This window comes from Hippichthys cyanospilos, chromosome 20 (genome assembly GCF_059441005.1).
Source record: "Hippichthys cyanospilos isolate Australia breed blue-spotted pipefish chromosome 20, RoL_Hcya_1.0, whole genome shotgun sequence".
Taxonomy (NCBI): domain Eukaryota; kingdom Metazoa; phylum Chordata; class Actinopteri; order Syngnathiformes; family Syngnathidae; genus Hippichthys; species Hippichthys cyanospilos.
The window spans coordinates 434,703-449,395 of NC_142388.1; the positions used below are offsets into that span (position 1 = coordinate 434,703).

The 14,693-nt window shown below is 55.7% G+C and overlaps 1 protein-coding gene across 1 annotated transcript; it reads right to left on the bottom strand.

The window, feature by feature from the left end:
* Positions 1-1,061: 1,061 nt before the first annotated feature.
* On the bottom strand, positions 1,062-13,634 carry LOC148406777 (apoptosis-stimulating of p53 protein 1-like). The gene is given in 19 exon segments (XM_088403133.1): positions 1,062-2,048; positions 2,149-2,348; positions 2,458-2,624; positions 2,708-2,841; positions 2,913-3,044; positions 3,154-3,926; positions 4,019-4,331; positions 4,333-4,476; positions 4,554-4,669; positions 6,371-6,505; positions 6,749-6,941; positions 7,066-7,230; positions 7,494-7,693; positions 7,771-7,945; positions 9,436-9,537; positions 10,792-10,862; positions 11,214-11,333; positions 12,164-12,311; positions 13,424-13,634. Coding segments are annotated over 19 exon segments (3,495 nt in total). The 5' UTR covers positions 13,589-13,634; the 3' UTR covers positions 1,062-2,006.
* Positions 13,635-14,693: the final 1,059 nt, after the last annotated feature.

Sequence of the window (14,693 nt, forward strand, 5' to 3'; positions counted from 1 at the left end):
CGTTCAGATTCAATAAGTACGTAAAAGCGTCATAGTTCAGGAAATGTTTCATTCATTAAATTAAACCTTCAGAACGCAATTACTTTATTAATGACACTTTCGATAAATGAAATAATTAAAATGTTATTTGTTGGTTTTCGGCACTTTCGGCCCTCAACGGTCATCGAGTCACGCTTTCGTGTCAATTTGCACTGGTTACTAATTAAAAGTTAAAAGCAGAATTGTTTTGATGACTTTTTAATACAATAAAGTAAACTCAAGGCTAGATTTGAAATAACGGAAGTGTGGCAGTCAAGGGTGAAAAGAAAAAGCATGACTGGTTTTGCACGTCGTTGTTAGATCAAAGTAGAAATGTTTCATGTGCTGTTGAAGTTTTTTAAAACCTTTTATCCTTATAAATTTTTCTTTTTTTACCAATCGGCAAATATTTAAAATATTGACGAATTGAGGATAGAAAAAACTCTTATCAAAGGTTGGGTTGTACATTTCAAACAGTGGAACCGTGGCAAAGTGGCAAACGGTCTATGACGTGATTTCCATTTACAAGTTTTAAATCAAAGACTGACGATCAACGTTTTATGTGTTGACATTTTTAGAAACCTATCTATATAGCGTTTTATCCATATCTATTCGTTGGCACTGTGAGGCGAATAAAATAAGCAAAATGGCATTATCAAAGGATGATTTAAGATGACGGTTCATCCCAGACGGCACAAAAAAGTGGCAGTTATCAATTTTAGCAAAATACAAAGAAAATATTTAAATGTTTTTTTTTTTTTCCCAAAACTGTGTTTCCAGAAAATCTATGAGTTTCAACAATGTATTTCCATACATGTGTGTCTATTTATCGGTTTAAATCGATATTTGAGCTAAAACAATTATGTCAAATTTATACCTTTGCACCCTTGTACATTAGTCAGTGACCTCAACAAACGGGAGCCTGGTGTGCATCGGGAAAAAAAAAAAAAAAGTGTACACATGATCTTCATTGATACTCGCATGCCCCCTGCTGGCATGTAAGTGAACTGCATTACCTTGACGCTGCACAAAGCCACAATCGATCATGCCAGAGCTTCACTTTTATTGTTCACATTTACACAAGTTGTATTTGTGTCGAGTAGAGCACGTGGAAGAGAAATGCTCACGTGGTCAGCAAAGCCAGCAAACAGCCGCCTGGCGTTATGTACACTTTTGGGTTCCGAGACGTGGGCTACTCGCACGCTCCACAAAGAGGAGAGAGAGAAAAAAAAACACAAGGTGGGCTTTGGAGAGGCAAACGGAAATGGACTCTCTGGCAGAGTGTAGCCTGCGTACTCTAGTTGGACAAGTTTGGCGAGCGTCAAAGCAGGAAGGGGTTGGTCCTGAGATCCGAAGGCTCGTCACGGTCTCTGTGGCAAACGCTAACGGAGGGACACTAAACCGTGGCCGATGCCAAATGCCATTTTCAAAGGGCTATTACGGGCAAAAAGTAGTCGTACATTTTAGCTAACTTCCTAATTGTCGCCTCAAAAGTAATTTTCTTCATTTTCACTCGGCCTTGCCGTTGTTTGGATGTGCCAAGAGTTTTTTTTTTTTTTTTTTAACAGTATACCCATGAGGTTTTTCAACACATAAACTAGCTACTGCAATTTTGGGTGGTTAAAAACACAAAATCAACAAGCTATTTTCTCAAAAACGGGAGAGGGGAAAAATGCTTTTAAAAAATGCAATGAAAGGGTCCCGACAGCAGCCTGGCATGGGTCTTGTCGCTGTGACCACTAGGGGGCAGAAAAGAGGAGACTAATACGCCCACAAGGGTTACCTGAAACAGCTGCACTGTGGAATGCGGGGCAACGGGAGAGAGAGTGACCATGGGGATTTCCCGCACTTGGGAGTGCTTGTCTATCACAGTGTGTGTGTGTGTGTGTGTGTAAATGAACGGCAAAAGAGACAGCGGAGGAAATGGCCGCCGGGAGAAGATCCATGAGGCTTGTTTGTTCTCTGCTCTTTATTTTAGGAGTGTTTCGTCAGGCCAAGGTGCGCTGGCGAGGTTTAATCCGAGGGTAAAGCTGCAAAAAAAATATAGGGAAAAAAAAAATAAGGAAAAAGTTTTGAGCCCATTCTTTTCCATGGATGACGGACGAAATGAATGAGAAAGCGCTTGAATACCCCCAGCAGGTTGCGCGGCACGTAGCCCTCCGTGTCCTCCAGCTGCGCCCACCACCACTCCGTCTCGCTGTCGTCCTGCCGCCGCAGGACGGTGACGGCGTCCCCCTCTCTGAAGGACAGCTCGTCCTGGTTCTGAGCCTGGTAGTCCCACAGGGCGTACACCGTGCCCTTGTTCATCACGCCCATTTTTTCCTGGACGCCTGGGCCGGAAAAAAAAAAAAAAAAAAAAGCAACGTCAAGCCCGAACGGCCCGAAAAGCAACGTCAAGCCCGTACGCCAACCGGCGTACGCGGATGTGGCGGCGCTTACCGTATAGGAACTGCGAGCACTGGACGTAGCCCTCCTCCATCTCCTCGCACTTATCGGCGGCCGTCTCCACGTCGCTGATGGTGCTGGCGAAGATGGCGGCTCCCGACTCCACCAGCAACTTGCACAGGTGCACGCTGTTGCAGGACGCGGCGCAGTGCAGCGGAGTCCTGTTGGCCCCCAAAAAATAACCACCAACGCGTCACGCGGGGATCCCGATCCGGGGCGCGCGTGCGCGGTCGGGGCGGCCGACCATCCGTCGCTGTCGGCCGCGTTGACGTTGACGCCGAAATCCAGCAGGAACTTGACGATGTGGTGGTGTCCGGCGCACACGGCGTTGTGCAGCGGGGTGATGCCCTCGTCGTTGGGCGTGCTGGGATTCTCCACCTGCAACAGAGGGGGACGCCGTTGAACTGGAGGCCTCGCTCCCGAGGCGACGTCGGGGCGCGCCGCCGCACCTCGTAGATGATCCTCTGGACCAGGTCGAACTCCCCTTCCAAGGACGCGTCCAGCAGGAGAGCCAGGGGGTTGAACTTGACCCGGAAGCCGTGGCCGGTGCGCTCCGACTCGGGCTTCTTCAGGTTCGTGCGCTTTGGGGAAGCAAAGGAGACCCGTCGGAAAAAAGGCGCTTCTTTCACGCGGCGAGCGAAGAGCCTCGCGGAAGGCGACGGGCCGTCCGTCATCCACGGGGCCGCTCACCGACGGTCGGGTCGGCGCGCCGCCGCTCTCCTCCGGAGACGTGACCTCCGGCACGGGGCTGGGAAGCGACGGCTGGGAGATTTCCGCGTTGTTGTTGTTGTCGTCGTCGTCGTCGTCCTCTGGCCCCTCCTCTTCGGCGGGCTCCAAAAGTCCTTCGGGAGAGGGAGGCGGCGGACGGTTGTCGTTGGGGTCCAAGGGGCCGAGCTCCTCCGAGTCGGGCGGCGGCGGCGGCGGCGGGGGCGGCGAGGCGTCCGAGGGAAGGTTGCCGTTGTCCGTGTCGGCGGCCGGGTCGCCACCCGGAGAGAGCGAAGGGTCGGCCGGCTGATAAAAGGGCGTCCCGGCGCCGCCCCCCGAGCCGGCGCTTCCTTCGATGCCCCCCGCCAGAGTGTTGAATCTCTGGTAGAGAAGTTTCTGGATGTTGGGTCCGCTCGGACCCTCCGGTTCCGTGATGGAGCTGCGCTTCTTGAGGGGCCTCGGCGCGTTGGCCAGCTTTTTGCGGAGGACCTCCAGGTCGGCGTCGCTTTGGTAGCGCATGGGGGAGTGGACCATGGGCGTGAGCTTGGTGGGGCTGAGCGGCCGGGGGATGTTCTCCATGCTGGGCGGAGGAGCCGGCGGCTCCGCGTGCCGTAGGCCCTCGCCGTCCTCCGCGTCGCCGTCCGCCGCGTCCTCCCCGCCGCCCGGACCCTGGAGCAACGGGAAGGCCCCTCCGCCCGGGACGAAAGGCAGGGGCGAGGGCGGCGTGGAGTTGGGAGGGAGGACGGGCTTCCCGTAAACTTCAGACAAAGCGGAAGAAGCGTTAGCCTGCACGCGTGTCCTTGCTAGGCCGTCAAATATTAATATCGTGTACGGACACGCCATCTCTTACCCGCTTTGAGTGCAGGTTTGAGCGGCTGACTCTTTGGCGCCGCCTGCTGGAGGTACATATGATAGATGGAGCTGGAGTTCATGGTGGCGGGCCCCTTCCGGGGCGACTGGGGCCGCGAGCCCCTGTCGGGAACAAAAGGGCGCACGGCTACGGCGGGCGGGTGATCCGGCCGCTCGCTCGCGCCGCCCGGGAAGAGCGGCGCGTGGGGCTGGAAGGTGGGGCTCGGCGGCACCGAGATCCGCTGCTGGATCTGCTGCGAAGACGATCCGCTGGCGGGCGCCGCGCGGGGCCAGGCGGGTGCCGGGGGGTTGGCCGGCTGGCGAGGGGGGGGGCGGCGGGGGCGGAGCGTCCTTGCGGCGGCGCTCCAAAGAGCTGGCCGAGGACAGGTGCGAGCCGTACGGCGGCGGCTGCGGCTTGGACGCGGACGGTGACGTCGCCGCCATTTTGCAGTCCGGCCCCTGTGAGAAAACGTTCGAAAACGCGCCGGCGCTCAACCTCGCACGCCTCTAAGAGGATCAGAAGCCGACGCGCTGACCTTTTCTGCACTTGAGGCGGCGGGGAGGGTCTTCGCCTGCGTGTCCGAGTCCCTTCTCTCCGGAGGTTTCGGGGAGGCGCCCGTCTTAGTCGCGGGGGGCCAAACGGCGTCGCCGACTGAAGCACAAGCGAGAGGTGCCGTCAACCGTATTGGCACTCGGGTCCGCCAGAGGGCGGTCTAAAGGCATTCGCCTGTTCATAACTCAAGCAAGAAGAAGATCACTGCAGTTCCATCCGCCAACGGTTTAAAATTAGTACGTGATCAAGAACGCATTAGCGTTTTTAATACTTCACTGAATGAAAATTTCATCCAGGACAGCAGTCTAAGTGAGGGAACCGATGCAGATGGACTACGCAATGAAAGGGGATTCAAATTTAAACAACTAACTCTACTACCATTTGGAAAAGATATCAGTTCTACACAGCAAACCATCGTGAAAAATAAATCAAAATAAATGGGAGATGAATAGAAAGCAAGTAACGTGGTATAAAACGAGAAATGGAATCATAATATGTGGGCGGCGCGGCGCGGCGGCGGAGCGGTCGTCTCCCAGCTGAGAGGCTGTGGGTTCGATCCCCCGACCAGAGACCATGTCCAAGTGTCCTTGAGCGAGACGCCGAGCCCCCACTTGATGCTGATGCTGCGTCATCAGTGGCTAAATGACTAGAAAGCGCTATGAGTAGCCAGGGTAGAAAAGCGCTACGTAACTGAAAGTCCATTTCGTAATATAAATACCAGTTGTAAAATGGAAAAACAACATAAAAGCTGAGAAATAAAAGTAAAAAAAAAAAAATGCATTAGGAGACTACGAAAAACGCAAAAAAATAAATCCATAAAATCATGGGCGTCAAAGTGATTCAAAACGGCACTTTGATGGGAGGGACTACTCGTCAGTCCACCCAACCAAAACGACACTCTTGCTTAGCCATTCATCTTTTTTTTTTTCTTTCTTTTTGAGATGTCGCTGCAGCACGTGCAAGCTTGTAACGCTATAGCCGCTTATTATGGTGGGAGAAATCCGGCGCAATCAAAATGGGTTAGGCAGGTGTCGTCACACTTTTTGACATTTCTACAGTGGGACCTCCAAAGTTGGCAAGCTGTTCAAAGTCAATTACGAGAGGTGAATTCATTTGTCCTCCTTTAAATTGTTATTTTTGTGCCTTGTTTAAAATATATAAGAGCATGTCATTGAAATGCTCTCGGGTCATATTTATTATGAATTTAGAAGGTTGCAGTCAAAGAAAAAAAATCCCTCCCATCCTGCCCCACTTGTTAGATTTTTAATGAACCACCGCGCTCGAGGAAGAAGAACCAATCAGAGATCGAAGAAATGCGAAACGGGGAAAAAGACAGACGGGGAGATAAAACGAGGGTAAACGCGAGGGGCGGGAATCTTCGACCGTCTCACGATTCGACCCGATTGGGATTTTGGGGTCTGCGATTCGAGTCAGAGTTTTCCATTCAAAACGACTGGATTCAATGAAAAATGATTTGCGCCTCAATGCGGAGGGAATCATCATTCGGTCCGCTTTGTAAGATCGAATAACAAAGGGAAAGTTTTGATTGGAAATGTATTAGGTTTTGATTTGTAAGGAACGTGCCTTTTTCCACAACAACAACAGCTGCTACTCTTTGCTCAGAGGATACACGCTTTGAAGCCATCAAATCCGGATACAAGCCCCAATTTGGAGCCTTTTTCCACATTCCACTTCAGAGGTTCCACTTTTTTTTGGTTAAGATGCCTCAGTCGGGTAGCTAAAGCTAAGCGAAGGGGGGCGGGGGCACCCGAAAAGGCGCCGCGCCCGCCGCGCACTCACGGGACGTGCCGTCAGAGCCGGCGGAGGCCCCCGGACCCGGGTGAGACTCCGGAGGGGTCGGGGGCAGCGGGTCCACCACGATGTCTAAATCTGACACCTTCCATGGGCCGGCGGGGGGCTTTTGCGCGCCGCCGTCTGCGCGCGGCGCCCCGCCGACCCGGACGCACGCAAACATGGCACGCCACCGAGACGCAGGACGGGAGGGGGGGGGGGGGGTCACATTGTAGACAACAAACGGGAAGAAGGAGCAAAAGAGAACACACAGAGAGAGAAAGAGAAAGCAGAGGATTCAAGTACAGGCGGGAAAGGTCAAGTACGGGACCGGAGACGTCGGGCACGCAAAGGCATCTTTCTTTCCGGGGATCTGTTCGGACTCACCCGACTTGGCGCGCCCTCGGTTGGCCTGGTTGTTGACGGCCAGGGTTTGCGGCTTGAGCGGCTCGGGCGGCAGGGCGTAGCCGCCGTCCTGCCGGGCGGGCACGGGAACTTGGATGTAGGGGCCCACGGCGGCCACGCGGCCCAGCGTGCCGGCGCCCGGCTGCGGGGAGGGCGGCCCGTTGGCCCTGTTGAGCTGCGGGGGGGGGGGGGGGGACAGGCGTTCCATATCAATGGCGGGCTTTGACAAAAGCTAGCGCGCGCGGGAACGAGAGCGTTGGGAAGCGAGCGGGAGGTGCGTCGAGCGCTTCTAGCCTTACGGGGAGGTTCTCTTTTTGACGTGCCTCAGCTTTTTTCTTGTAGAGGCGCTCGCGCAGCTCGCTGATGCGCTTGTCCATCAGCGTCACCTCCATGTTGCGCTTGTTCAGGAGCTCCTTCTGCTGCTGCAGCTTGCTGTTCTGCTCCTGGTTCAGTTTGTTGCGGATCTGCCGAAGCATCAGGCGGGCGCGGTCGAAGGCCGCTAATGTTAGCGTTAGGCTAGCGGCCGCCCGTGCGCCAGCGCCACGCCGTATAGTTTGCGTCGGAGGGCCGCAGAGACGGCGAAGTCGAAGATATTTTCGAGCCCGTCGCGCGCGCTAAAGCTCTTCAAAAGAGAGATCGGGAACAAAAAGAACGCTTGCTTTTCTCGAGGTTTTGGTGAAAACGAGACATAGGCGAAGCGGTCCCTCTCCCTCGTTGGCCACGGTACCTGGAGCTCCTGGTAGAGCTTGCGAAGCTCCAGCGCGGCGGTGCCGGTCACTTGTCCGCCGAGCCCGCCCTGGACGCCGTTGAACTTGCCCCGGCGCAGGTCCTCCAGCTGCAAGCTGAGCTGCTCCACCCGCAGCACGGCCGCCTGCAGCTCGGCCTGCTTCTCCTGGAACAGGCCGCTCACCTGCTCGATCTCCGCCGCTGCGCGGGGTAACCCGGCGCGTCAGGTCGGCGCCGTCCCCCGGGGCGGGCTCGCGAGCGGACGGCGCGGAACGTACACAGGTTGCCGTTGATGACCTTGCTGTAGTCCACCTGACCCCGCATGGCCCGGATCTTCTTCAGCTTGGCCTCCTGGCTCTCCACGCGCTCCTTCAGCCGCTGCAGCTTCTCGCTCTCGCCGGCCGTCTGCTGCTGACGCCGTTCCTGCTGCTTGAGGTAGCGCAGACGCTGCTCCTTCGGCGGGGACGCGAACAGACAAAACGGCGTGATCAAAACTAACCTACAGAATAACCGACAGAACATTCGGCGCAATGTAAATATCGGAAAGAACACCATGGGAAAGGTTGAGTTGCGTCCCTTACTCGTCTGCCATAAGTTAAGGCAGACGGAGCGGGGGGGCTTTCTGGCTTTGACAGATTTGGACGGTTCTGAATAAGCGTGGCTTTTAAAACCGCGATACCTACAGGCACTTGTATGAGACGCAAACTATTAAGGATGCTCTATGCCAGCGCAAACACTCAAGTTCCGAGAAACCCCCCCACAATGACAGATCATGTCGCTAGTGTCCTTAAACAGGCAATATGAGTGGGAGTGATTTGCGGCGGCGACTCCCTCTCACAATCAAAGGCTAGCCGAGGCGAGTCGAATGACTTCTCGGCTATCGCTCTCTCCATCCAAGTGAGGAGTGCTCCACTTCTCAGCGCTAAAATAGGAAGCGACAGGCGCAGGTTTCCAAAGGGCTGCAGGGCTTGGGGGGGACGGGGCACTTTTCAGGCCATATTCGTATCGACCGATTGACAGGCCAAAAGCCGCGACGGTGAATCAGAACGCACCGCGCGCGCACAAAAAAAGTAGAATATAATCTAGGTTAGTCATATTAATTAATGGGCAAATTTCTCAAAAGCATCCAGGCCTAAATAAGCAGAGCGATGTGCGCGCACCAGGACAGACAGGACAATACCAGCGCAGTGACTCACGCTGCGTCCCACCTCCTCTGTTGCGTAACACGCGACCCAATACGGGGTCACGTCGCACTGGGTTGAAGCTGTATCCTTTTCAAACTGAAGAGGGTGGCCGAAGGGGGAGGCTTTTATTCATATGCGTTTCTGCGGGGATTCTACAGAAAGACGACGGCTATTTTACAACATTTCGCAACTCTACCGTCGCCGGAATTCCCCAAATATAAGACGATCCTAAACTCGGCGAAAGACGGATGCCGCTCAACTCGAACCGCTTTGCGAGGAAAAGGGAAAAGGGCACTTTTGAGCGCATTCAACATCACGCTGGCGAGGCGTTCACTGACAGCTCCCAATCTGGGGAATCTGAAACGCTTGACGCGTAAAGGGAAGAAAAGGTCACCGATTCTCGTTTGACATCGTCGCTGCGTCTCATACACAGCGAGAGGGAAAACAGCAGAGTTTGAGCCCAAGATTCATTCTAAACAGCCGCGTCTTACGGCCAACACTAACAAGCGCAGCTTAAAACGGGGCCGCTTGGTGCGTTTCCCCTCACGAACTTTGTTTGCTGGAGGTTCTGGAGCGGTAGTCATTTCAAAAGGCATGAAAATGAAAATGACACAGGCGGTTGCGGCGGATAGGTTTAACAATTAAAATTTCAAGAGGCTCCCTCACGCTAAGACGGCGAGCGTGCGCTTTTCTGACGGACGGGGAGGACCCGCTGAATAAAACATTTGGGGAGCGTTGGGAAAGGGTGGAAGCGCTTACCTTGGCCACCAGCATCTGCTGCTGAGCCTCGATCTGCTGCTGCTGCCTGCCGGCCATCTCCTGCAGCTCGGAAAGCGTCGGCTCCGCGCGCTGATTGCCCACCTGCGCGCGTGCGCCAGGACTAGCTTCAACTCAAGTGGAAGAACTCACCGCGTATTAGAGATCATGTTTCCAAAAAATAAAAAAAGAATGGAATGCTGCGATTCAGGCTGTGCCCATTGTGGCCATTTGCTAGCAACTATTTAAGGCGACGCTAAATCTTTTTTTTTGTGTCTTTGTCGATTGCCGGGAGAGAAGGCGACGCACCCCTTCAGACGGCGACGGCGCAGATGACGCGATTCCGGCTCCGGCGCTTACTCCCAGCAGCCAAATTCCATCGAGGCACAGGGGGGCGCTCCTCAAAGGAGCGTTGCGCATCATTTACGCGGGAAAAAAATTGCAGGGCCATCGGGTTCCCCTGGGCTGCGTGTGGCGAGTCCCGACGCCACCATCCGCTTCCAACGCGGATGGAATATTTGCCAGGGGAACCTGGACGGCGTTTAACCTGGGGGTCGGGGGACGAGGGAGCGCGGTCCGGGCGAGACCTTTCTCGGCGCTGTCGAACACAGTTGCGAGCGGATACGTTTGGGTCATTGGCTTCCTCGCGCCGCGCTTCTCTTTAACCCGGAGGACAATTGTTGGAGCGGAGGACTTTTTGTGCTGTGGAATGTGGGACAGCTGGCGCAAGCCAGGGAGCAAGAGAGGACGGCGCGCCAGAGGCTGCTTTTATACCACGCGTCGAGAAGCGCGCAAGCGCAAAAAGCTTCGGCCCGACGGGGGCCCGGGTTACAAACTGCAAAAATAATCCAATTCAAGTCGCGCCTCGCAATGTGGTGGCGCAAAACGATACGTGTAGCAGAAAAGAAAAAAAACAGAGATAGGGTCGAAGTCAACGAGAAAAGCGGGCCGGTTGAGCAAACGTCCGCTCGTAATCGTACGCTAACACCTTCCGATTCATTACCATCCCAAAGTATCAGCGGGCAGTCGACGGAAACGAATGGTCTGAGCGCATCCGCGGATAATGCTATTAGGGCATGACGTCGCAGTCTTTATCCGCAGTCACACGAGGACCACGTGGGCGTCCCGGATCGCTGTTGGAATGCGCGACAGTGAACCAATCTTACCGTATATACTAGTTTGGTCATCCGTTTATGCCAGCAACTGACAGTGAGGCACAGAAGAAAGAATGCTCCTCCTCTTGCGCGCGCCCACTTTTTTGGTGACTATTTTGGGTGCCTCGGCACAATTGACTGCCCGGAGGGCTTTTCCAAAAAGGCGAACGAGAAAAGGCCCCGAAGGGCGTTTGCAGAAGCTCACCCCGTTCTCGTTGCGCTTCTCTCCGGCGTTGGCGCTCCTCCGACCGCTTTGCTCCTGGGACTGCTGACTCCCTGCGAGCGCGCGGACGCCACGGGCGCAGAGTTTAGACGGAGGCGAGGCGGGATGATACTCGCTCGGCCGCTCTCGCGCAAAGGCCCGCGGTCGACGGGCGCCGCCGCTTTGAAGAGCCGCTGACGAGATCGCACGTGACGGCGGGGACGCGAGCGAGCAACCTGACTAAACGCAGACTTTTTCCGCGTTTCTAAAAATGGCAAAAGCTGACGCAAACGCGACAATATATTATTCAGAGCGCCGCGGCAAAATACAGAACGCCGCAAATAACTTTAGCTTTGAAGAGTGACGCCTGTGACTTAAAACGAGTAACGACGCAAAGCGCGGGAACGGCGCTACTTCATGCTTACCCTGATCGCTGCTCTCTGTCGGGGAGTCTTCGTGGCGCAGGAAGAACTTGACCTCCTGCTTGCGGGGTCCCCATTTCTGGAGGTGTTCATACATCATGTGCTCGAACGGGATGGCTCGCTCTGCGCACGCAAGAGAGAGTTCAGGAACGCGCGGGCCACGTGCCATCGGAGAAGAGGCCTCGCGCATTTCTCACAGGAGACGCCGAGTTTATTTCCCCCATTTTCGAGGCGTCGGAAAAATAAAGCATTGAAACCTCAAAGCATTTTGCTGTTGCAACATTAGTTCCAGCGTTTGCGTCTCGCGTTTAGTTTGTCAACAACTAATAATCAGCACAGAATAAAGGGCAGATATCGGCCCTTCAAAACGAGGATATGCGGAGGCACTTGCTTGTTTGACACATTGTTGAAAAAAAGTCGAGAAGCATTTGCGGCATTTGAATACCAACGAGCAGGCTTTTAGTCATTGCGGCTTCCACGCGAGAAAAAGGCTTTGGACTTTTTGTTCCTCTTTGGTGCTTTGTCAGGCACCGGCCCAACCCCGAGCAAATCCCCCGTTTGGCCGGCCCGGCGCTTTCAACAGAGGGGCGCACAAAAACATGCCGATACGTATCTGCCGTCGCGTCAGCGGAAGCCAACGGTTTGCGAGGAATGCGTCGCGACAGCGCTGCGGACCGGAACGGCACGTCATCGCATTGAAGGGGATTTGCCTCACTTTCTTCTGTTTGGCATCGGGGTTCCGTACGGCACGAGCGCGCAAACGGGCGCCAAAAGGCGCGGCCCGCGTTCCCGATGATTTCCTCGCGCCTATACCCACGCGGCCGCTCGGCCGAGTTGGGTCGCCGTCGGGCGCGGGTCGGCGACCGGGTGGACCGTTTAGCGCGCTATCGAAAAGTCAAGGTGGTCTCTGTGGGCGCTGAGGCGAAGCTACGCTACTGTGCCTCCGCTCTCACCGTTGCCTCTCCAGACCTCAGCCAGGTGGCAGCCGCTCTCGCCGGGCTCTTTGCAGAACTCCACCACGTCGCGGCACGTGGTCTCGGGGGTGATGGGCACCTCCGTCGCGGCCTGCTCGCCGTCGCTCAGGTACACCGTCAAGATCATCTGAGGAGGACGAGATTCATTCGCGTTCCGGTCAGCGTTATTCGAACTCGGACGCCGCGCGGGAGAAAAATAAGTCGACCCCGCCGTTGAAAATGGGGAAACGGAGAAATTCGGACTCGGGCGTGGGAAAAGAACGACAGTGATTTTTGCCACTTGCCGTCTACTGAAAATGACATCGTCAGTGCTCCAGGCCTAACCCTAACCCTGGCCTTCCTGAGTGGAGTCGGCATATTCTCCCCGAGCCCGCGTGGGCTCCCTCCGAGCGTTTCGAGAAAATGAGTGTCCAAACAGTCCGCAAAAGCACGGCGGGGTTAAAAGCAGAAATTGAGAATTCCTATCAGGTCCGTCCCATGAATCATTTCATCATTTTCATCAACGGCAGCAACATCACACGCGTCGCCTCTCGCCAAGACAAAAAAACATGTCGTTTGCCAATAAGACAGCCGGGAATACAACACTGAAAAGCCCAACTAGGTTTGACAGCAATTTGCTTCGGGATCGCCGCATGCCGGAATCCCTTCCGTCGCAGCCCGAATGGCATCGGCGCAGCGAGGCGTGCTCGCCGGTCGTGTCCGCGCACGCCCAAAGCGTTCGCTCGCTAACGCGCTTCCGCGTCTTGAACGCAAAGCTTTGCGACGCATGTCCCTGCACGCTCGCGTGACTTGCAGCGCAGGACAATTTGAGGCCCCGAGTGCAGGGTGAAGAGGCAAAGCGGCTATGACGAAGATTTCAAACCGGATTCGGATCCGACGATCCGATCCACGCTCGGCACTCCGGACTGATTCGGGGCAAGCCGTGTGGCTCAACTCTAAATACGGGAGCAGTGACAGGAAGAAGGCACGCTGGGATTTCGCTGGGAGCGTCTCTCGCGTTTCACGTTAAGATCCGACTGCGGAATTTGCTGAAAATTCGTCCCGAAGCTCCGGCGGCGCATTCACGCCGCTCCTCGCGCCGCCGGCGTACATCGCGGTCAGATAACACAAAGAAAAATCAAAGTGACCGATACGTTTCTGCCGCCCAAGTGACTCATGGCTGACAATTTCCAGCGGCCGAGTTACGATCCCAAACCGTTGGATCCGACACCGGGGTGGACAAATATCCGACATACGGACCGCCCTGACTAAGTTGCGTCTGCCGGCGTTTCTGGCTCTTCGGAGCGCCCTCCTTTTGCGCCGGCTCTCCTTCTTGGGGGTCCGCTGGCGCTCCTTGGCCCACGCGCCGTCGTCCTTGGACAGAGCCAGCAGGCCGCGCAACACCACGCCGACGAAGCGCTTCATGCCGGGCGGCGGGACCCCAGCCCGCGGCCCGCGGCCCGCGGCCCGCGTCGGCGATGCTCTGACGCCGCCGAAGGAGACTCGGGAGGAAAAAGCGCCGGCTCGCCGAGGGGGAGGGGGCGCGCGACAAACACGGCGAGGGAGGAAAGAGCGCGCGAGCGCCGGCTCGCTAAGGAGGGCATTTGCCGCTTTCCGCGTGGCCGCTCTCGGACAGAACCGGGGGGTGAGGGCACTTTGCGAAAACAGGACGGCGCCCGGAACCAAAGACTTATTTGCACATATTTTTGCAGAAAGGAAAACACTTCGGGGACCTGTCTTTCGCCATCTTCATAAAAGCGGGCGGCAGGTCGACAGATGACTAATGCGCATTCCGGGCTGCCGGCGGGTGAGGAGGTTACCTTCCGCGCTGTGATCTCACGACAGTCGTCGCTTGGCTAAAGAAGGCCCCGAGCAAGATGATCGGCAAATGGTCTGCCAAGACCTCCGTTTCAAACCGACCGGATGGGCCCGAAGATGACCGCTCGCGGAGGAGTAACGGAGGCTAACCCGACGGCTCTCCCGGAAGTCGAAGAAACATTCGCGCCGGTCGGCGGGGTCTTCGATTCCGGCTTCCTTCGGGTCGGAAAACGCCATCGTCTGTCGTCGACCCCCGCCGGCAAAGCGGTCGTCGTGAATACCGTACGTGTGTGTTTGGAGACGCAAATGAATCAAAAAGGCGGCTCTGGCCTCCGCTGACAAATCCAAGGAAAAGCTAAGCCTCGCAGGGCTAATAAAAGGTATCCGAGCTCAGTTGCGCGTTCCGCCGCTGGCCGGAAAAGACGAGCGCAACCCGTCGCGCTTTCGCGAGGCGCGAGATCAACAAAGCGCCGCTCCCATTCACGCATTATGCTGTTTGGTAAAGCGATACGTCCGAGTAGAGTCGCGCTCGTCCGGGTCGGGCTATTTCACAACAAAGTTGAGCGGAAGCTACGCCGCCGGACCCTCGCTTGTTCCCCGCCATTCGCCCTTGCGTCAAAAGGATGTTTGGAGGGGAAAACGAGCCCCCGTAACACCAGATTGACTTTCATTTCAGCTTGATGACGGATCATTTTACCAACAAACGTGGGCC